The sequence below is a fragment of the Salmo trutta genome, unplaced genomic scaffold, assembly GCF_901001165.1.
Source record: "Salmo trutta unplaced genomic scaffold, fSalTru1.1, whole genome shotgun sequence".
NCBI classification, from domain to species: Eukaryota; Metazoa; Chordata; class Actinopteri; order Salmoniformes; family Salmonidae; genus Salmo; species Salmo trutta.
The window spans coordinates 2,170,005-2,192,860 of record NW_021823154.1 but is presented as its reverse complement, the minus strand read 5'-3'; the positions used below and the strand labels follow the sequence as shown (position 1 = coordinate 2,192,860).

General features: G+C 47.5%; 3 protein-coding genes across 14 annotated transcripts in view; 2 read left to right on the top strand and 1 right to left on the bottom strand.

The window, feature by feature from the left end:
• Nucleotides 1–22,856, bottom strand: part of LOC115189393 (uncharacterized) — a 415,115-nt gene that overhangs the window by 75,920 nt on the left and 316,339 nt on the right. The window lies entirely within an intron of this gene.
• The window catches only part of LOC115189397 (uncharacterized), a 337,609-nt gene that overhangs the window by 244,748 nt on the left and 70,005 nt on the right, over nucleotides 1–22,856 (top strand). The gene's annotated exons all lie outside the window — the stretch shown is intronic.
• LOC115189395 (ankyrin-2) overlaps nucleotides 1–22,856 on the top strand; it is a 100,150-nt gene that overhangs the window by 23,834 nt on the left and 53,460 nt on the right. For 3 of the 5 annotated variants that reach the window (XM_029747979.1, XM_029747978.1, XM_029747977.1), the window contains 11 exons: nucleotides 5,793–6,017; nucleotides 6,210–6,308; nucleotides 7,290–7,444; nucleotides 7,766–7,977; nucleotides 8,113–8,320; nucleotides 8,564–8,660; nucleotides 8,906–9,134; nucleotides 9,512–9,637; nucleotides 10,158–10,280; nucleotides 11,455–11,487; nucleotides 11,618–11,639. In XM_029747979.1, coding sequence (XP_029603839.1) covers nucleotides 5,793–6,017; nucleotides 6,210–6,308; nucleotides 7,290–7,444; nucleotides 7,766–7,977; nucleotides 8,113–8,320; nucleotides 8,564–8,660; nucleotides 8,906–9,134; nucleotides 9,512–9,637; nucleotides 10,158–10,280; nucleotides 11,455–11,487; nucleotides 11,618–11,639 — 1,529 coding nt within the window. The remainder of the gene's footprint in view (nucleotides 1–5,792; nucleotides 6,018–6,209; nucleotides 6,309–7,289; nucleotides 7,445–7,765; nucleotides 7,978–8,112; nucleotides 8,321–8,563; nucleotides 8,661–8,905; nucleotides 9,135–9,511; nucleotides 9,638–10,157; nucleotides 10,281–11,454; nucleotides 11,488–11,617; nucleotides 11,640–22,856) is intronic. The other 2 variants (XM_029747981.1, XM_029747980.1) reach the window with 1 other exon arrangement.

The window sequence follows — 22,856 nt, the reverse complement described above, 5'->3', positions numbered from 1 at the left end:
AATAGAATGGAAGTGGATAGAATGGAATGGAAGTGGATAGAATGGAATGGAAGTGGATAGAATGGAATGGAAGTGGATAGAATGGAAGTGGATAGAATGGAATGGAAGTGGATAGAATGGAATGGAAGTGGATAGAATGGAATGGAAGTGGATAGAATGGAATGGAAGTGGATAGAATGGAATGGAAGTGGATAGAATGGAATGGAAGTGGAAGAGAATAGAATGGAAGTGGATAGAATGGAATGGAAGTGGATAGAATGGAATGGAAGTGAATAGAATGGAATGGAAGTGGATAGAATGGAATGGAAGTGGATAGAATGGAATGGAAGTGGATAGAATGGAATAGAATGGAAGTGAATAGAATGGAAGTGGATAGAATAGAATAGAATGGAAGTGAATAGAATGGAATGGAAGTGGATAGAATGGAATGGAAGTGGATAGAATGGAATGGAAGTGGATAGAATGGAATGGAAGTTGGTAGAATGGAATGGAAGTTGGTAGAATGGAATGGAAGTGGATAGAATGGAATGGAAGTGAATAGAATGGAATGGAAGTGGATAGAATGGAATGGAAGTGAATAGAATGGAATGGAAGTGGATAGAATAGAATGGAAGTGGATAGAATGGAATGGAAGTGGATAGAATGGAATGGAAGTGGATAGAATGGAATGGAAGTGGATAGAATGGAATGGAAGTGGATAGAATGGAATAGAATGGAAGTGAATAGAATGGAAGTGGATAGAATAGAATAGAATGGAAGTGAATAGAATGGAATGGAAGTGGATAGAATGGAATGGAAGTGGATAGAATGGAATGGAAGTGGATAGAATGGAATGGAAGTGGATAGAATGGAATGGAAGTTGGTAGAATGGAATGGAAGTGAATAGAATGGAATGGAAGTGGATAGAATGGAATGGAAGTGGATAGAATGGAATGGAAGTGGATAGAATGGAATGGAAGTGAATAGAATGGAATGGAAGTGGATAGAATAGAATGGAAGTGGGTAGAATAGAATGGAAGTGGATAGAATGGAATGGAAGTGAATAGAATGGAATGGAAGTGGATAGAATGGAATGGAAGTGAATAGAATGGAATGGAAGTGGATAGAATAGAATGGAAGTGGATAGAATGGAATGGAAGTGAATAGAATGGAATGGAAGTGGATAGAATAGAATGGAAGTGGATAGAATAGAATGGAAGTGGGTAGAATAGAATGGAAGTGGATAGAATGGAATGGAAGTGAATAGAATGGAAGTGGATAGAATGGAATGGAAGTGGATAGAATGGAATGGAAGTGAATAGAATGGAAGTGAATAGAATAGAATGGAAGTGAATAGAATGGAATGGAAGTGGATAGAATGGAATGGAAGTGGATAGAATGGAATGGAAGTGGATAGAATGGAATGGAAGTGGATAGAATAGAATGGAAGTGGATAGAATAGAATGGAAGTGAATAGAATATAATGGAAGTGGATAGAATGGAATGGGAAGTGGATAGAAAGGAATGGAAGTGGATAGAATAGAATGGAAGTGGATAGAATGGAAGTGAATAGAATGGAATGGAAGTGGATAGAATGGAAGTGGATAGAATGGAATGGAAGTGGGTAGAATGGAATGGAAGTGGATAGAATGGAATGGAAGTGGATAGAATAGAATGGAAGTGGATAGAATGGAATGGAAGTGATTATAATAGAATGGAAGTGGATAGAATGGAATGGAAGTGGATAGAATGGAATGGAAGTGAATAGAATGGAATGGAAGTGGATAGAATAGAATGGAAGTGGATAGAATGGAAGTGGATAGAATGGAATGGAAGTGGATAGAATGGAATGGAAGTGGATAGAATGGAATGGAAGTGGATAGAATGGAATGGAAGTGAATAGAATGGAATGGAAGTGGATAGAATGGAATGGAAGTGGATAGAATGGAAGTGGATAGAATGGAATGGAAGTGGATAGAATGGAATGGAAGTGGATAGAATGGAATGGAAGTGAATAGAATGGAATGGAAGTGGATAGAATGGAATGGAAGTGGATAGAATGGAATGGAAGTGAATAGAATGGAATGGAAGTGGACAGAATGGAATGGAAGTGGATAGAATGGAATGGAAGTGATTATAATAGAATGGAAGTGGATAGAATGGAATGGAAGTGAATAGAATGGAATGGAAGTGGATAGAATGGAATGGAAGTGATTATAATAGAATGGAAGTGGATAGAATTGAATGGAAGTGAATAGAATGGAATGGAAGTGAATAGAATGGAATGGAAGTGGATAGAATGGAATGGAAGTGGATAGAATGGAATGGAAGTGGATAGAATGGAATGGAAGTGAATAGAATGGAATGGAAGTGAATAGAATGGAATGGAAGTGGATAGAATGGAATGGAAGTGGATAGAATGGAATGGAAGTGGATAGAATGGAATGGAAGTGAATAGAATGGAATGGAAGTGGATAGAATGGAATGGAAGTGGATAGAATGGAATGGAAGTGGATAGAATGGAATGGAAGTGGATAGAATGGAATGGAAGTGGATAGAATGGAATGGAAGTGAATAGAATGGAATGGAAGTGGATAGAATGGAATGGAAGTGGATAGAATGGAATGGAAGTGGATAGAATGGAATGGAAGTGAATAGAATAGAATGGAAGTGGATAGAATGGAAGTGGATAGAATGGAATGGAAGTGGGTAGAATGGAATGGAAGTGAATAGAATGGAATGGAAGTGGATAGAATGGAAGTGGATAGAATGGAATGGAAGTGGGTAGAATGGAATGGAAGTGGATAGAATGGAATGGAAGTGGATAGAATGGAATGGAAGTGGATAGAATGGAATGGAAGTGGATAGAATGGAATGGAAGTGGATAGAATGGAAGTGGATAGAATGGAATGGAAGTGGATAGAATGGAAGTGGATAGAATGGAATGGAAGTGGATAGAATGGAATGGAAGTGGGTAGAATGGAATGGAAGTGGATAGAATGGAATGGAAGTGGATAGAATGGAATGGAAGTGGATAGAATGGAATGGAAGTGGATAGAATGGAATGGAAGTGGATTGAATGGAATGGAAGTGGATTGAATAGAATGGAAGTGGATAGAATGGAATGGAAGTGGATAGAATGGAATGGAAGTGGATAGAATGGAATGGAAGTGAATAGAATGGAATGGAAGTGGATAGAATAGAATGGAAGTGGATAGAATGGATCTGGGTCACACAGTGTTCTCTCCTCACCTGTCACCACATCATGTCATCTCAGAATGATGTCACACAACATTTGTTCCGTCCCTGTTTCAGTTTGCTACCCAACACAGACACCAACACTGATGCCTTGTCTGCATGAACCCAGAGTAGGGATTAACATTGGTAACTGGGATGCCAGGACTGTCCCAGGAACACTCTTCACATTTAAAAAAAAGTAATAAATGACAACATTTCCCCCAATGTGGCACTAATGCAATTCCACTTAATACCCATGCACAGCTGCAGATTAGCAACAAATAAAACAGCCTATTATCCGAACAGGTTGTCATGGAAGCCTTTAGCCTGGCGTATTTACTTCACACTGAGCCGCCATGAATTCAAACCACACGTATAATTGACACTGCAGGACCGCACACGCGACCCGAATGCAGGAAACAGGAAACCCCTACAGTATGAACTGGGAAGTAACGTGTGCCTCTTTGAGCTGTCGCTGTAACTCTTCAGACAGGCCTGTACACAGTTCACTACATAGGCATCTCTGTCAGAGACATGAAGTCTGTTTAATAGTTCAGTACATAGGCATCTCTGTCAGAGACATGAAGTCTGTTAACAATTCAGAGAGGCAAGAGGGACAGTTCTATCTCCTGTCCTCTGGAACCTAGGCTACAATCCTGTCCAGTCCCATCCTGTCCTCTGGAACCTAGGCTATAATCCTGTCCAGTCCCATCCTGTCCTCTGGAACCTAGGCTATAATCCTGTCCAGTCCCCTCCTGTCCTCTGGAACCTAGGCTATAATCCTGTCCAGTCCCCTCCTGTCCTCTGGAACCTAGGCTATAATCCTGTCCAGTCCCCTCCTGTCCTCTGGAACCTAGGCTATAATCCTGTCCAGTCCCCTCCTGTCCTCTGGAACCTAGGCTATAATCCTGTCCAGTCCCCTCCTGTCCTCTGGAACCTAGGCTATAATGCTGTCCAGTCCCAATCCCACTGAACCCCAAAATCCTGACTCCTGCCTCGCATGAAAATTCCTAATTTTATTCTGTAATCCCATAGGTTGCATTGTCAAAGCACATCGCTTGCCTATGTCAAAATACCACTATAACATTCACCCTTCTTCTCTGTGCTGTCTCGTATTGCTGCCCATATGAGAGCTTCTCTGTGCTGTCTCGTATTGCCGCCCAAATGAGAGCTTCGCTAGAGAATGTGTGATCAACAAACGGTACTAGAGTAGATATGGATATTTAAAAAAAAAGAGTTGCTTCCTGTTAAGACACCTCGATATTTAAACTATTTCCAGTCTTCATCTCCACGTTATTTATGAGCCGATCTACTAACTGTATAATCATTCACTCGATTTTGCCAAATATCGGAGATGTTCTGTCATTCGTTGAAGGAGGTTATGCAGCAACTTTGGTCTTTTGACTTTTGTTTGACTGCGGTTACCAAGTCGGTGCTTCCTGAGCGCGCTCTGCGTCCAGATAACCTAGGAGGTCTACTGCTGAAATGCGCTGAATCAATTGAGGAACATGATAGTGCTCGGACTTTATAAACGGTCTGTGTCTCACTTCACAACGTCACTAACCACGTTTCCATCCACAGTTTTAATGCGAGTAAAATCACACCGTATAAAAAGAAACTCACGACATCTGCGGTGGAAAGTTTTGGTATTGTTGTAGAAATGCCGACAGATCATTTTTTTCCGTTCCACGTGGTGAGATCTTTTTATGTCTGTAAAATTATGCAAGAAATGGTGGTGGAAACTCACTTTCACAGGTCAACCATTTAACCCCTTCTCCCCCATTTACCCTCCTCCCTCTCCTCACCCCTTCTCCCCCATTTACCCTCCTCCCTCTCCTCTCCTCACCCCTTCTCCCCCATTTACCCTCCTCCCTCTCCTCACCCCTTCTCCCCCATTTACCCTCCTCCCTCTCCTCACCCCTTCTCCCCCATTTACCCTCCTCCCTCTCCTCACCCCTTCTCCCCCATTTACCCTCCTCCCTCTCCTCTCCTCACCCCTTCTCCCCCATTTACCCTCCTCCCTCTCCTCTCCTCTCCTCACCCCTTCTCCCCCATTTACCTTACTCCCTCTCCATCTCCTCTCCCCTTCCCTACTCCCTCTCCCTCTCCTCTCCTCACCCCTTCCTTACACCCTCTCCCTCTCCCTACTCCATCTCCATCTCTCCCCTTCCCTAATCCCTCTCCCTCTCCTCTCCTCACCCTTTCCTAACTCCCTCTCCCTCTCCCTCTACATCTCCTCTCCTCACCCCTTCCTTACTCCCTCTACATCTCCTCTCCTCACCCTTCCTTACTCCCTCTCCATCTCCTCTCCTCACCCCTTCCTTACTCCCTCTACATCTCCTCTCCTCACCCCTCCCTCTCCCTCTCCATCTCCTCTCCTCACCCCTTCCTAACTCCCTTTCCCTCTCCCTCTCCATCTCCTCTCCTCACCCCTTCCTAACTCCCCTTCCCTAATCCCTCTCCATCTCCCCTTCCCTCCCCTCCCCTCACTCCCCCTCCCCTCCCCTCCCTTTCCCTCCCTCATTCTCCCTATCCCTCTCCTTACCCCTCTCTCTCCTCTCCTCCTCTCCCCTCAGCTTCCTGGTCAGTTTCATGGTGGACGCCAGGGGCGGGGCCATGCGTGGTTGCCGTCACAACGGGCTGCGCATCATCGTGCCGCCCAGGAAGTGTTCCGCTCCGACGCGGGTGACGTGCCGCCTGGTGAAGAGGCATCGCCTGGCGTCCATGCCCCCCATGGTGGAGGGAGAGGGGCTGGCAGGACGCATCATTGAGGTCGGCCCCACCGGGGCACAGTTCCTCGGGTAAGACGGAGAGAGGGAGGGGGGAGTGTGGACGAGAGAGAGAGAGAGAGAGAGAGAGAGAGAGAGAGAGAGAGAGTGTGTGTCTGTGTGTACGTGTGCTCGTTCGTGTGTGTGTGTGTAATGTGTGTACGTCCGCGTGTGTGTGTGTGTGTTGACGTTCTCTTCTCCCCCCCGTGCTGCGTAATGGATCAGTAAGCTCCACCTCCCCACGGCCCCGCCCCCTCTCAACGAGGGAGAGAGTCTGGTCAGCAGGATACTTCAGCTGGGGCCTCCTGGCACCAAGTTCCTGGGGTAACTCACACACTACAGCTGGGGCCTCCCGGCACCAAGTTCCTGGGGTAACTCACACACTACAGCTGGAGCCTCCTGGCACCAAGTTCCTGGGGTAACTCACACACTACAGCTGGGGCCTCCTGGCACTGAGTTCCTGGGGTAATTCACACACTACAGCTGGGGCCTCCTGGCACCAAGTTCCTGGGGTAACTCACACACTACAGCTGGGGCCTCCCGGCACCAAGTTCCTGGGGTAACTCACACACTACAGCTGGGGCCTCCTGGCACCAAGTTCCTGGGGTAACTCACATACTACAGCTGGGGCCTCCCGGCACCAAGTTCCTGGGGTAACTCACACACTACAGCTGGGGCCTAATGGCACCAAGTTCCTGGGGTAACTCACACACTACAGCTGGGGCCTCCTGGCACTGAGTTCCTGGGTTAACTCACACACTACAGCTGGGGCCTCCTGGCACCAAGTTCCTGGGGTAGGAGAGACCACGGAGAGAGAGATGGGACATCATATATACCCTGGTCTCATCATATATACCCTGATCTCATCATATATACCCTGGTCTCATCATATATACCCTGGTCTCATCATATATACCCTGGTCTCATCATATGTTCTCCCCAGCCCTCTCCACATTTGAGTTACAGTGTTGTTGTTGTTGAGAATTACAGTTTGAATCATTTCCAGTTCTATCCCATTACCCCATGATTTTTTCCTCCCCATATTGTAATGTTGTGATTTTTCCTGACTTTCCTCCTCCTCCTCTTTCTCCTCCTCATCATCATCATCATCATCATCATCATCATCATCATCATCATCATCATCATCATCAAAATATCATATCCTTCTGTTTGCTTGAATCTCCTCCAGGAATTTCTCCAGGATTTCTTTGTCCCTGATCTTGTGATTTTGTGTGTTCTTCCATGGAATGCGTCCCCCTGTCATCACGACCTTTACCCTCTAACCCCTGACCTCTGACCCTCCAGGCCGGTGATTGTGGAGATCCCTCACTTCGCGGCCCTGCGGGGGACGGAGCGGGAGCTGGTGATTCTGAGGAGTGAGATGGGGGAGAGCTGGAGGGAACATCACTGTGAACACACTGAGGAGGAACTCAACCAAATACTGAACGGCATGGACGAGGGTGAGGGGAGATGGGGGAGGGACGGGGGGGATGAGTGGGAAGGAGTGGAACGGGGAGAGCTGGATGGGGGAGGGAGAAGGGAAGGGGAGGGAGGACAGGGAGTGGAGGGGGTGATGAGACAGGTGAGAAAGGGGGAGGGAGTGGGGAGGGAGGAGGGACGCGACAGGATCAGACTGCCATGTTAGTACCAAGCTACCAATCGTTCTTCCTTAATCTTTCACCAAAGATTAGGAAACATTTAGGTCCGACTGCTCAATCTTATTGGTCCTTGTGTATCATCTGACCCTGTTTCCCCGGTCCTCCCATTGGTTCGTCCTCCAGAGCTGGACTCTCCTGAGGAGCTGGAGAAGAAGAGGATTTGCCGTATTGTCACCAGGGACTTCCCACAATACTTTGCGGTGGTGTCGCGCATCAAGCAGGACAGCCAACTGATTGGTCCTGAGGGAGGGGTGTTGAGCAGTACTCTGGTACCTCAGGTCCAGGCTGTGTTCCCAGTGGGAGCTCTCACTAAGAAGATCAGGGTTGGACTACAGGTAGGGGGGGTTGTCTGTGCGTGTGTAGCTTTTTCAAGTTGGTCTTCGGCCCAATAAAAATTGATTTGGTAACGACAACTGAACACTTTCAAGTTCGTTGTTTCTACTTCCTAACTTTTGTCCACTTCCTCCTAGGCCCAGCCAATCAGCGTAGACCTGGTAAAGAGGATTCTGGGTAACAAGGCTACGTTTAGCCCCATCGTTACCTTGGAGCCCAGGAGGCGGAAGTTCCACAAGCCAATCACCATGACGATCCCTGTCCCCAAGAGCTCGACCAATGACGGGACAGCCAACGTGTTTGGAGGAGACACGCCCACTCTGCGTCTGCTCTGCAGTATCACTGGTACGTAGGAAATGACTGTTGATTGGTTGATTGGCTGTTTGATTGATTGATTGATTTGCCCATTGATTGGTTGTTTGATTGGTTGGTTGATTGGCTGGTTGGTTGATTAACTAACTGACTGAATGATTGATTTTGAGTAGTCATGTTGACCTTCTTGATATTCATCAAAGCCTGGTTTCAGTCAACCCACATTAATGTGTTGAATATATTTACCAGAGAGTTCCATCCTGATGTGTGTTCTAGGTGGAACCACTCCTGCCCAATGGGAGGACATCACTGGCTCCACCCCCCTCACCTTCATCAACCAATGTGTGTCCTTCACCACCAACGTCTCAGCAAGGTAATGGCTCCAGTGAAACTGGTGTGTTTTCATCTGTCTGTTGTCTTGACATTCTAGTGAAAACATCCTCCTCCTGATTAATCAACGATGGAATGATTGATTCTTCATTGGATATGATTGATTGATCTATTACATCCTTGATAGGTTGATTGATTATCTAGCCTCCTGTAGGCTCTGGCTTATAGACTGACTGACAGATTGGTTGATCTATTGACCACCCCCCTCCCCCCTCCGGTGCGCTGTAGGTTCTGGCTGATAGACTGTCGTCAGACCCAGGAGGCTGTGAGTTTCTCTACCCAGCTGTACAGAGAGATCATCTGTGTCCCCTACATGGCCAAGTTCGTCATCTTCGCCAAGACGCTGGACCCCATCGAGGCCCGCCTACGCTGCTTCTGCATGACGGACGACAAGATGGACAAGACACTGGAACAGCAAGAGAACTTCACAGAGGTGGCCCGGAGTAGAGACGTAGAGGTGAGAGGAGGGGAGGGGGAGAGGGAGTAGAGGTGAGAGGGGAGAGGGAGGAGGGGGTGAGGGGTGAGAAACCCTGGAACAACAAGAGAAATTCACAAAGGTGATCCAGAGCAGAGATGTGGAGGTGAAGGGGGGGAGTATTGGTGTCCGACCCTAGCTCTTGTCTGTCTGTCTGTCTGTCTGTCTGTCTGTCTGTCTGTCTGTCTGTCTGTCTGTCTGTCTGTCTGTCTGTCTGTCTGTCTGTCTGTCTGTCTGTCTGTCTGTCTGTCTGTCTATCTGTCTATCTGTCTGTCTGTACTACAGGTGTTGGAGGGGCAGCTTATCTTTACAGACTGATTTGACCCTAACTCTTTACTGTCTGCCTGCCCCTACTACAGGTATTGGAAGGGAAGCCTATCTTTGCTGACTGTTTTGGGAACCTGGTTCCTCTGACCAAGAGTGGACAGCATCACGTCTTCAGCTTCTACGCATTCAAAGAGAACCGTCTCGCACTCTTCATCAAGGTAACACGCCATTACTGGACTTCTTCTACCCTGGGAAAGTGTGATGTAGTTGTCCACTTTGTTTTAGTTCTGAATTGACTTCTTCTACACTGGGAGAGTGTGACACTGGTATATAATTTTATATTTATTTTAATAAGTTTAGAATACATCAGAGTCTGGTGTATCATTTAATATATATTTTAAGAAGTTTAGAATACAACATGGACACTGGTATATCATTTAATATCTATTTTAATAAGTTTAGAATACATCAGAGACTGGTATATCATTTAGTATGTATTTTAATAAGTTTAGAATACATCAGAGTCTGGTATATCATTTAGTATGTATTTTAATAACTTTAGAATACATCAGAGACTGGTATATCATTTAATATGTATTTTAATGAGTTTGATTATACAGTATAATAAAAGTGGATACCAGAATGTTTTTCACTTTCCTTGCTAATATTCCCACGCTCACCTGATTCCATGAGTTTCCAGTGATTGGTTGATTGGTTGATTGATTGATTGATTGACAGATTCGTGACTGCGCCCAGGAGCCGTGTGGCAGACTGTCCTTCACCAAGGAGCCCCGCACCTACCGTAGTCTTACCCACAAGGCAATCTGCAACCTGAACATCACGCTGCCCACCTACTGCAAGGTAAGACACCTGAACACACCTGGACTGAACACAATGTGTAATGAAATGAAATAATGCTGAACACACCTGGACTGAACACAATGTCTATTAACATTAAATAATGATAATGCTGAACATACGTGGACTGGAATGTGAATAACGCTGTCCCAAAACAGATCTGACTCAATGTGAATAATGCTGTCCCAAAACAGATCTGACTCAGTGTGAATAACGCTGTCCCAAAACAGATCTGACTCAATGTGAATAACGCTGCCCCAAAACAGATCTGACTCAATGTGAATAATGCTGTCCCAAAACAGATCTGACTCAATGTGAATAACGCTGTCCCAAAACAGATCTGGCTCAGTGTGAGTAATGCTGTCCCAAAACAGATCTGACTCAATGTGAATAACGCTGCCCCAAAACAGATCTGACTCAGTGTGAATAACGCTGTCCCAAAACAGATCTGACTCAATGTGAATAACGCTGCCCCAAAACAGATCTGACTCAATGTGAATAATGCTGTCCCAAAACAGATCTGACTCAATTTGAATAATGCTGTCCCAAAACAGATCTGGCTCAATGTGAATAACGCTGTCCCAAAACAGATCTGGCTCAATTTGAATAATGCTGTCCCAAAACAGATCTGGCTCAATGTGAATAACGCTGTCCTAAAACAGATCTGGCTCAATGTGAATAATGCTGTCCCAAAACAGATCTGGCTCAATTTGAATAATGCTGTCCCAAAACAGATCTGGCTCAATGTGAATAACGCTGTCCCAAAACAGATCTGGCTCAGTGTGAATAATGCTGTCCCAAAACAGATCTGGCTCAATTTGAATAATGCTGTCCCAAAACAGATCTGGCTCAATGTGAATAACGCTGTCCTAAAACAGATCTGGCTCAATGTGAATAATGCTGTCCCAAAACAGATCTGGGTCAGTGTGAATAATGCTGTCCCAGAACAGATCTGACTCAATGTGAATAATGCTGTCCCAAAACAGATTGGGCTGAATGTGAATAATGCTGTCCCAAAACAGATTGGGCTGAATGTGAATAATGCTGTCCTAAAACAGATCTGGCTCAATGTGAATAATACTGTCCCAAAACAGATCTGGGTCAGTGTGAATAATGCTGTCCCAAAACAGATCGGACTGAATGCCTTCTTTATTTCTCTCCTCGGTGTCCTATTCAGGAGTCTGATTCAGACCTAGACGCAGATGACGAGGTAACTAACTACACCTTTTCAGAACATTCTTCTTGTTCAAATGTGATAAAATGTTAAAACACTTTTACCTGATTTATGTGTATTAGCTGAATGTATTCAACATGTTTTATTGAACCCTCCTTTCTTACAGAGTGACAAGAGTGACAAGAAATGTAAGCTGAGCTGTTTGTTTTTGAAACGATTTCTTTTGTTGGTGGTGACAAATACAGCCTCTGCATTATCTAACCTTCATAACTACCTGTAGTCCAGGAAGAACATATTAAATTACATTGTCGTTTTTTAATGCAGTACGCAGGCCAATGATTTGCATTGCTTAAGATACAATAATGGCCGTTTGACTAGCCGTGTTGTGTGTAATATAATATTACTTACACCTTGTCCAGTTACCTGTGGGTCCCTGACCACTATACTATAGTAATATAATATTACTAACACCTTGTCCAGTTACCTGTGGGATCCTGACCACTATACTATAGTAATATAATATTACTAACACCTTGTCCAGTTACCTGTGGGATCCTGACCACTATACTATAGTAATATAATATTACTAACACCTTGTCCAGTTACCTGTGGGATCCTGACCACTATACTATAGTAATTTAATATTACTAACACCTTGTCCAGTTACCTGTGGGATCCTGACCACTATACTATAGTAATATAATATTACTAACACCTTGTCCAGTTACCTGTGGGATCCTGACCACTATACTATAGTAATATAATATTACTAACACCTTGTCCAGTTACCTGTGGGATCCTGACCACTATACTATAGTAATATAATATTACTAACACCTTGTCCAGTTACCTGTGGGTCCCTGACCACTATACTATAGTAATATAATATTACTAACATCTTGTCCAGTTACCTGTGGGATCCTGACCACTATACTATAGTAATATAATATTACTAACACCTTGTCCAGTTACCTGTGGGATCCTGACCACTATACTATAGTAATATAATATTACTAACACCTTGTCCAGTTACCTGTGGGATCCTGGCCGCTATGCTATGGCTGGTATGCGTTGCATCCCTTCCTCTCCAATACCCATTATGTTTCTCCCTCCTTCAATCCCTCCTTCATCCATTCAACCATCATCATCATCATCATCATCACGCTATAGGAAGTCAAAGGAAATGAATGCTTGAGATACTGTATGAATGCTTGAGATACTGTATGAATGCTTGAGATACTGTATGAATGCTTGAGAATACATATATATGCCATGGCACTTCCAATGTGAATTATATAACCTCCAGTTATTTAAATGTATTTGGATGGCTGACGAAAAAACACACTGTACTATGACAATATGTTAAACGAACATCAATTCATTCCAGATTTTTGCTTGCCTGGAATTAATTCAAAGAAGGAATTGATATAATGTGAATTTTCAGTTTATTTTTGTCTCCGATCACTCCCTTATTTTACTTTCATGCTTTCTGAAACACTTTCTTTGCTCTGCATGAAAACAGCTTGACTCACTAGTCTGTGTATGTGCATGTCCGTCTGTATGTGTGTTTGTGTGTGTGTGTGTATTCTGCCTGTATGTATGTGTATATGTCTCTGTAACTCTTTTCAAGTTCTCTGAATTCATTTTAATCTGTTTGATCACAGTTGTCTTTGTTACCACTCATTCTCCTTTTCTGTTATCAATTAATTAGCCTGTTATATCACTGGTATCTTTTCTGTTATCAATTCATTAGCCTGTTATATCACTGGTATCTTTTCTGTTATCAATTCATTAGCATGTTATATCACTGGTCTCTTTTCTGTTATCAATTCATTAGCATGTTATATCACTGGTATCTTTTCTGTTATCAATTCATTAGCCTGTTATATCACTGGTATCTTTTCTTAGATCACTGAACTTCCTCTAATGAAGCATTTTTCTGGATGCTTCTGTCACGGTTGTCGTCGGTGAAGGAGGACCAAAACGCAGCAGGTACGTGTACGCTCATCTTGATTTTTAATTATTTTCAAAATGAATAACAAAACACGAACAAAACCACGAACGATCAGCAAAACAGTCTGGTAAGGCACAAGGCTAAACACAGAACAATCACCCACCCTGAACCACATAAAACAAATACCCTCTGCCACGCCCTGACCAAACTACAAAAACAATTAACCTTATACTGGCCAGGACGTGACAGTACCCCCCCCCTTAAAGGTGCTACCCCGGTAGCACCTTAACAAAAAAATAACCCCAAGCAACCCCAAAAGAAAAATTCCCCTTTTCTAAAGGGAGGGAAGGGAGGGTGGCTGCCGTCAACGACGGCACTGTGCTACACCCCCCCTCCCCAACCCACCTATATCAGGAGGTGGCTCCGGTTCTGGCCTTTCCAGGCAGTCGGGCCACTCTGGCAGTTCGGGGCAGTCTGGCCAGTCTGGCAGCTCGGGGCAGTCTGGCAGCTCGGGGCAGTCTGGCAGCTCGGGACAGTCTGGCAGCTCGGGACAGTCTGGGCAGTCTGGCAGCTCGGGACAGTCTGGGCAGTCTGGCAGCTCGGGACAGTCTGGGCAGTCTGGCAGCTCGGGACAGTCTGGGCAGTCTGGCAGCTTGGGACAGTCTGGGCTGTCTGGCCACTCCGGCAGTTCAGGGCAGTCTGGCCACTCCGGCAGTTCAGGGCAGTCTGGCCACTCCGGCAGTTCAGCGCAGTCTGGCCACTCCGGCAGTTCAGCGCAGTCTGGCCACTCCGGCAGTTCAGCGCAGTCTGGCCACTCCGGCGACTGTTGACTGGCGGGCAGCTCTGACGACTGTTGACTGGCGGGCAGCTCCGACGACTGTTGACTGGCGGGCAGCTCCGACGACTGTTGACTGGCGGGCAGCTCCGACGACTGTTGACTGGCGGGCAGCTCCGACGACTGTTGACTGGCGGGCAGCTCCGACGACTGTTGACTGGCGGGCAGCTCTGACGACTGTTGACTGGCGGGCAGCTCCGACGACTGTTGACTGGCGGGCAGCTCCGACGACTGTTGACTGGCGGGCAGCTCTGACGACTGTTGACTGGCGGGCAGCTCTGGTGACTGTTGACTGGCGGGCAGCTCTGGTGACTGTTGACTGGCGGGCAGCTCCTGCCCCGTCAAACAGCCCTTGTGCCCCCCCCTAAAACATTATTGGGGGTGCCTCTCGGTCTCCCTAAACTCTTCCATCGCCCTGGAAATGCTCCTCCTTAACTCGGCCCATGTCCATCCTTCCTCCTCCCTTCCTCTGCTGCTTGGTCCTGGTTTGGTGGGTGATTGTTCTGTGTTTAGCCTTGTGCCTTACCAGACTGTTTTGTTGATCGTTCGTGGTTTTTTTTCGTGTTTTGTTATTCATTTTGAAAATAATTAAAAATCAAGATGAGCATACACGTACCTGCTGCGTTTTGGTCCTCCTTCACCGACGACAACCGTGACAGCTTCAAACACACCTAATAGTTGACAAACCAAAACGGCAAGATAAGATATTTATTTACAACATTAACTGAGGTTTTCTACATGTATTTATATATAGTTCTACTGATAAGATATTTATTTACAACATTAACTGAGGTTTTCTACATGTATTTATATATAGTTCTACTGATAAGATATTTATTTACAACATTAACTGAGGTTTTCTACATGTATTTATATATAGTTCTACTGATAAGATATTTATTTACAACATTAACTGAGGTTTTCTACATGTATTTATATATAGTTCTACTGATAAGATATTTATTTACAACATTAACTGAGGTTTTCTACATGTATTTATATATAGTTTTACTGATAAGCTATTTATTTACATCATTAACTGAGGTTTTCTACATGTATTTATATATAGTTTTATTGATAAGATTTGATTTACTACATTAACTATGGTTTATGTATTTATATATATATATTAAGATTAACTGAGGTTTATGTATTTATATATAGTTTTATTGATAAGATTTGATTTACAACATTAACTATGGTTTATGTATTTATATATATATATATATATATATATATATATATATATATATATATATATATATATATTAAGATTAACTGAGGTTTATGTATTTATATATATATATTAAGATTAACTGAGGTTTATGTATTTATATATAGTTTTACTCCCCATATGTTTCGATTTACTTAAGAATTCCTGACAGTTAGCTATCAGCGGTTTACATGGCGCGAGAAACCTTCTGCTCTTTTCTCTCTATTTGCTTTTGTCAGTGGACCCTTCATGTTGAGAACAATCTTGAGATCTTTGTTTGCGTGAAACCAGTCTGTTTTTTCTTCCTCCATTGGTTCCATATTTAGCAGGGTTGGGGTCAATTCCATTTCAATTCAAACAGTCAATTCAGAAAGTTAAGCACAATTGAAATTCCACAGTTTCAGTATACTTCCTGAATTGACTAGAATGTAAATGGAATTGACCCCAACCCTAGTATTCAGGTCGCTCACCATTTTTATTTATATACCTTTCTGTTGTGTTTAGACTACTTCCCTGTTGTGTTTAGACTACTTCCTGTTGTGTTTAGACTACTTCCTGTGTCATGTGTATGAATGTGCAGTCAAACACACCAATATGTATCGACAGGTTATTTCTTGCCCATATCTTTCCTCCGTCCTGTTCTATTTCTCTTATGTTTGCTTCGCTTCTGCTGTTGCTGCCCTCCTCCCCTATCCCCCCCCTCTCCTCTGGAGAACTCACCACTCCTCTTCCGTCTTCAAGCTGCTTTCCCTTTTCCCTGTTTTGAACAGAAGATATACTGTGATATGTTCTGCCCTGACCACGGTTTTCCGATGTCTTCTCTTCCCCTTCACTCCATCCAACCCTTATGTTCTTTACACCTTTGGTTTGGTTTCCTCCTTTTTTTTCAAAATGGAAGACGACGAGACGGAGTCGACAGAGACTTACACGCTGCCGACCAATCAGGTGCTAGACCCAGCCATGCTGGCCAGCCCTGACCTCCTCTCAGAGGTCTCCGATATGAAACACGACCTCATCAAGATGTCCGCCATCTTGACGACAGAGCAAACTGAACACCCAAGCTCTTCGGATAGAGGAAGAGGAGGAGGAGGAAGAGGAGGAAGGACAGGGATGGAGGAGGAATCCGGGGAGCCGTTTGAGATCATGGAACAGGTGAAAGAGGATCTGGAGAAGGTTGGAGATATTTTACGAGGGGGAGATACTGGATTCACAAACAACAAAGAGAAAGTACTGCAGATGTCCAAAATGGAGGATGAGGAGTGGGTTCTTCTCTCTCAGACTAAAGCCAAAGCCATGACTCCCTCTGATGTTCAGGAGCCGGTACTACAAGAAGTCAGCATTCAGAGGAAGACTTCTTCCACAATAACCAAAGAGGTTAGAGATATGTCAGGTACGGTATCTCACCTCAGTGGAGGCATGAACCAGCACCTAGAAGAGACATCTGGTGTAACCTGTTGCCCACTGCAGGACAGCATAGTCCTGCAGGAGAGATTAGATCAGGTCGTTCTGAAGCGGGAAGGCAAACGCCATCCTCCTGAGATCAAAAAGCCAATCAGGAAGAAGTTGAGGGACAGGGAACGTTCTGGATGCAGCAGTTCCGAGGGTGAGCTAGAGAGGATGAGCTCTGAGGAGTCCCTTGATGGAGATGTTGTTCTGGGGGAGCCGAGGCCGGGAGTGGTTCCCGGGTCTGAGCCTGTAGTGGTTCCCAGGTCTATGCCTGGAGTGGTGTCTGGGTCTGGACCTGGAGTGGTGTCTGGGTCTGGACCTGGAGTGGTGTCTGGGTCTGGACCTGGAGTGGTGTCTGGGTCTGGACCTGGAGTGGTGTCTGGGTCTGAGCCTGTAGTGGTGTCTGGGTCTGGACCTGGAGTGGAGCCCGGGACTGAGTTAAAACCGTCTGCAACCCTGGATTGGGATGTCGTACTGGGGGTGTCTGGGCTCGGGTCTGGGTCTGAGACTTGGTCTGGGCCTTCTGGACCAACCCCAGCCATGGAGCCCCCAGTGTCGCCCCTGGTCGTGGAAACCCCAATCGGTTCCATAAAGGACAGAGTGAGAGCTCTGCAAAAGAAGGTTGAGGAAGAGGAAGAGGTGGAGGATGGCCGTAAGCGAAAGCCTGTGCAGGCGCCAGTCCCTCAGAATACAACTTTCATCACCATCACTAAGGAGACGGGTGAGCCCCAGATGCCAGATCTTCCCAAGCTTCCCAGAACTCCGAAATCCCCCCGGTCTCAGACGGAGAGGCTGGAGGAGACGATGTCTGTCCGGGAGCTGATGAAGGCATTCCAGACTGGCCAGGATCCTTCCAAGAACAAAACGGGGCTCTTCGAGCACAAAGCCATGACGTCATCCACAACCTCCACATCGGGCTCCGAAGCAGTGATCTACAGTGAGACCTACAGAGCTGAACCCAGTCCCACAGAGCATCCACCATCAGAAACTCCAACTTCCACAATCCTCTGCTCGCAGAGTGATGTCCTGGCCCTCGACTACAAAGGGGCGGATGATGAACCACACCTGATCTTAGTAAGAGACCACTCTGAAGACTCTGAAATAACTCATGTCATGGTTCAGTTGCAGGAGTCAGTGACTAACATCAATAGAATACAACCAGAGGACAGAGGGATCCCTCTAGACAGGGCTCTACCAGAGGACGGAGGGATCATCCTAGACAGGGCTCTACCAGAGGACAGAGGTATCCTCCTAGACAGGGCTCTACCAGAGGATGGAGGGATTCTCCTAAACAGGGCTCTACCAGAGGACAGAGGAATCCCTCTATACAGGGCTCTACCAGAGGAAGGAGGGATCATCTTAGACAGGGCTCTACCAAAGGATGGAGGTATCCTCCTAGACAGGGCTCAACCAGAGGATGGAGGGATCCTCCTAAACAGAGCTCTACCAGAAGATGGAGGGATCCCTCTAGACAGGGCTCTACCAGAGGATGGAGGGATTCTCCTAGACAAGGCTCTACCAGAGAATGGAGGGATCCCTCTCGATAGGACTCTACCAGAGGATGGAGGGATTCTCCTAGACAGGGCTCTACCAGACGACAGAGGGATCCTCCTAGACAGGGCTCTACCGGAGGACAGAGGAATCCTCCTAGACAGGGCTCTACCAGAGGACGGAGGTATCCTCCTAGACAGGGCTCAACCAGAGGATGGAGGGATCATCCTAGACAGGGCTCTACCAGAGGACAGAGGGATCATCCTAGACAGGGCTCAACCAGAGGACGGAGGGATCCTCCTAGACAGGACTCAACTACAGGACGGAGGGATCCTCCTAGACAGAGCTCTACCAGAAGATGGAGGGATCCCTCTAGACAGGGCTCTACCGGAGGACAGAGGAATCCTCCTAGACAGGGCTCTACCAGAGGACGGAGGGATCCTCCTAGACAGGGCTCAACCAGAGGACGGAGGGATCCTCCTAGACAGAGCTCTACCAGAAGGTGGAGGGATCCCTCTAGACAGGGCTCTACCGGAGGACAGAGGAATCCTCCTAGACAGGGCTCTACCAGAGGATGGAGGGATCATTCTAGACAGGGCTCTACCAGAGGACAGAGGGATCCTCCAAGACAGGGCTCTACCAGAGGACGGAGGAATCATCCTAGACAGGGATCTACCAGAGGATGGAGGGATCCTCCTAGACCGGTCTCTACCAGAGGGCGGAGGGATCCTCCTAGACAGGGCTCTACCAGAGGATGGAGGGATCCTCCTAGACAGGGCTCTACTAGAGGACAGAGGGATCCTCATAGACAGGGCTCTACCAGAGGAAGGAGGGATCCTCCTAGACAGGGCTCTACCAGAGGACGGAGGGATCCCTCTTGACAGTGCTCTAACAGAAGATGGAGGGTTTCTCCTAGACAGGGCTCTACCAGGGGACAGAGGGATCATCCTAGACAGGGCTCTACCAGAGGATGGAGGGATTCTCCTAGACAGGGCTTTACCTGAAGACGGAAGGATCCTCCTAGACAGGGCTCTACCAGAGGATGGAGGGATCATCCTAGACAGGGCTCTACTAGAGAATGGAGGGATCCTCCTAGACAGGGCTCTACCAGAAGATGGAAGGATCCTCCTAGACAGGGCTCTGCCAGAGGATGGAGGGATCATCCTAGACAGGGCTCTACCAGAGGATGGAGGGATCATCCTAGACAGGGCTCTACCAGAGGATGGAGGTATCCTCCTAGACAGGGCTCTACCAGAGGATGGAGGGATCATCTTAGACAGGGCTCTACCAGAGGACGGAGGGATCCTCCTAGACAGGTCTCTACCAGAGGACGAAGGGATCCTCCTAGAAAGGGCTCTACCAGAGGATGGAGGGATTCTCCTAGACGGGGCTCTACCAGAGGACGGAGGGATCCTTCTAGACAGGGCTCTACCGGAGGACGGAGGAATCGTCCTAGAGAGGGCTCTACCAAAGGACAGAGGTATCCTCCTAGACAGGGCTCTACCAGAGGATGGCGGGATCCCGCTAGACAGGGCTCTACCAGAGGACGGAGGGATCATCCTAGACAGGGCTCTACCAGAGGATGGAGGTATCCTCCTAGACAGGGCTCTACCAGAGGATGGAGGGCTCATCTTAGACAGGGCTCTACCAGAGGACGGAGGGATCATACTAGACAGGGATCTACCAGAGGACGGAGGGATCGTCCTAGACATGGCTCAAACAGAGGACGGAGGGATCCTCCTAGACAGGGCTCAACCAGAGGACGGAGGGATCGTCCTAGACAGGGCTCAAACAGAGGACGGAGGGATCCTCCTAGACAGGTCTCTACCAGAGGACGGAGGGATCCTCCTAGATAGGGCTCTACCAGAGGATGGAGGGATTCTCCTAGACGGGGCTCTACCAGAGGACGGAGGGATCCTTCTAGACAGGGCTCTACCGGAGGACGGAGGAATCCTCCTAGACAGGGCTCTACCAGAGGATGGAGGTATCCTCCTAGACAGGGCTCTACCAGAGGATGGAGGGCTCATCTTAGACAGGGCTCTACCAGAGGACGGAGGGATCATACTAGACAGGGATCTACCAGAGGACGGAGGGATCGTCCTAGACATGGCTCAAACAGAGGACGGAGGGATCCTCCTAGACAGGGCTCAACCAGAGGACGGAGGGATCGTCCTAGACAGGGCTCAAACAGAGGACGGAGGGATCCTCCTAGACAGGTCTCTACCAGAGGACGGAGGGATCCTCCTAGATAGGGCTCTACCAGAGGATGGAGGGATTCTCCTAGACGGGGCTCTACCAGAGGACGGAGGGATCCTTCTAGACAGGGCTCTACCGGAGGACGGAGGAATCCTCCTAGACAGGGCTCTACCAGAGGACGGAGGGATCATCTTAGACAGGGCTCTACCAGAGGACGGAGGGATCATCCTAGACAGGGATCTACCAGAGGACGGAGGGATCGTCCTAGACATGGCTCAAACAGAGGACGGAGGGATCCTCCTAGACAGGGCTCAACCAGAGGACGGAGGGATCGTCCTAGACAGGGCTCAAACAGAGGACGGAGGGATCCTCCTAGACAGGTCTCTACCAGAGGACGGAGGGATCCTCCTAGATAGGGCTCTACCAGAGGACGGAGGGATCCTCCTAGACAGGGCTCAAACAGAGGACGGATGGATCCTCCTAGACAGGGCTCAACCAGAGGATGGAGGGATCCTCCTAGACAGGGCTCAACCAGAGGACGGAGGGATCCTCCTAGACAGGTCTCTACCAGAGGACGAAGGGATCCTCCTAGATAGGGCTCTACCAGAGGATGGAGGGATTCTCCTAGACGGGGCTCTACCAGAGGACGGAGGGATCCTTCTAGACAGGGCTCTACCGGAGGACGGAGGAATCGTCCTAGACAGGGCTCTACCAAAGGACAGAGGTATCCTCCTAGACAGGGCTCTACCAGAGGATGGCGGGATCCCGCTAGACAGGGCTCTACCAGAGGACGGAGGGATCCTTCTAGACAGGGCTCTACCGGAGGACGGAGGAATCCTCCTAGACAGGGCTCTACCAGAGGACGGAGGGATCATCTTAGACAGGGCTCTACCAGAGGACGGAGGGATCATCCTAGACAGGGATCTACCAGAGGACGGAGGGATCGTCCTAGACATGGCTCAAACAGAGGACGGAGGGATCCTCCTAGACAGGGCTCAACCAGAGGACGGAGGGATCGTCCTAGACAGGGCTCAAACAGAGGACGGAGGGATCCTCCTAGACAGGTCTCTACCAGAGGACGGAGGGATCCTCCTAGATAGGGCTCTACCAGAGGATGGAGGGATTCTCCTAGACGGGGCTCTACCAGAGGACGGAGGGATCCTTCTAGACAGGGCTCTACCGGAGGACGGAGGTATCCTCCTAGACAGGGCTCTACCAGAGGATGGCGGGATCCCGCTAGACAGGGCTCTACCAGAGGACGGAGGGATCATCCTAGATAGGGCTCTACCAGAGTATGGAGGGATGCCTCTAGATAGGTCTCTACCAGAGGACGGATGGAGCAGCCCAGAGATGATGCAGCTGGAGGAGCCAGAGATGGGACTAGACAGGAGGTCTTCAATAGAGATGATGCAGCTGGAGGAACCAGAGATGGGACCAGACAGGAGGCCTTCTATAGAGATTATGCAGCTGGAGGAACCAGAGATGGGACCAGACAGGAAGTCTTCTATAGAGATGCAGATCAGCCCGGACAGGAAACCCTCTGAGGATTTTAGCGCTGACATCAAGGCCGAGCTGGAGGACAGTCCAGAGTACCAGCTGTTCAGACAGACCTCGTTCACAAGGGACGACAACCACCCCCAGGCTGAAGCAGCTGAGGAGGAGCTCCCACCAGACCACCCGAACGACACCCCAACCTTCATGTTCAACCCCTGTATGCATGACGACAGGCGGGATGAGTTATTCACTAAGGCTGAGAACCTGGTGGGGAATGAAAGCCCTGTGAGTCTGAAGCACGAAGTTGCAGCGGACTCTCCCGGGACTAGCATAGGAACCAGGACTCCCCATTCAAGCATGGGGGAGAGTGAGAAACAGGAAGGATTAGCAGACACCCCAGAGATGAGCCCACTCACATTCCCCACTCAGGAGGTTGACCTGCCCACAGTTTATAAAGAGACAGAGAGAATGAATGGGATGAAAGTACTAGGAGACGTGATTCATGGTGATCAAGAAATCTTTCCGGAAACTGAAGATTTAGTTGTAGAAACCAAATCAGTGACTCCATCCCCTGTTCGGGAACCGCTGTTACAAGAAGTCATGATCCAACGGAAGACCTCCCCCAGACCGGTTACAGTGGTGAGAGATATGTCAGGGATGGAGTCACTCCTCAGGGGAGATATGGATCACTACCTAGAACAGAGACCATCACCTGTCCGTGGCGCTGAAGTGATGACAGTTCAGGAACCAATGTTACAAGAAGTCAGGGTGGAAAG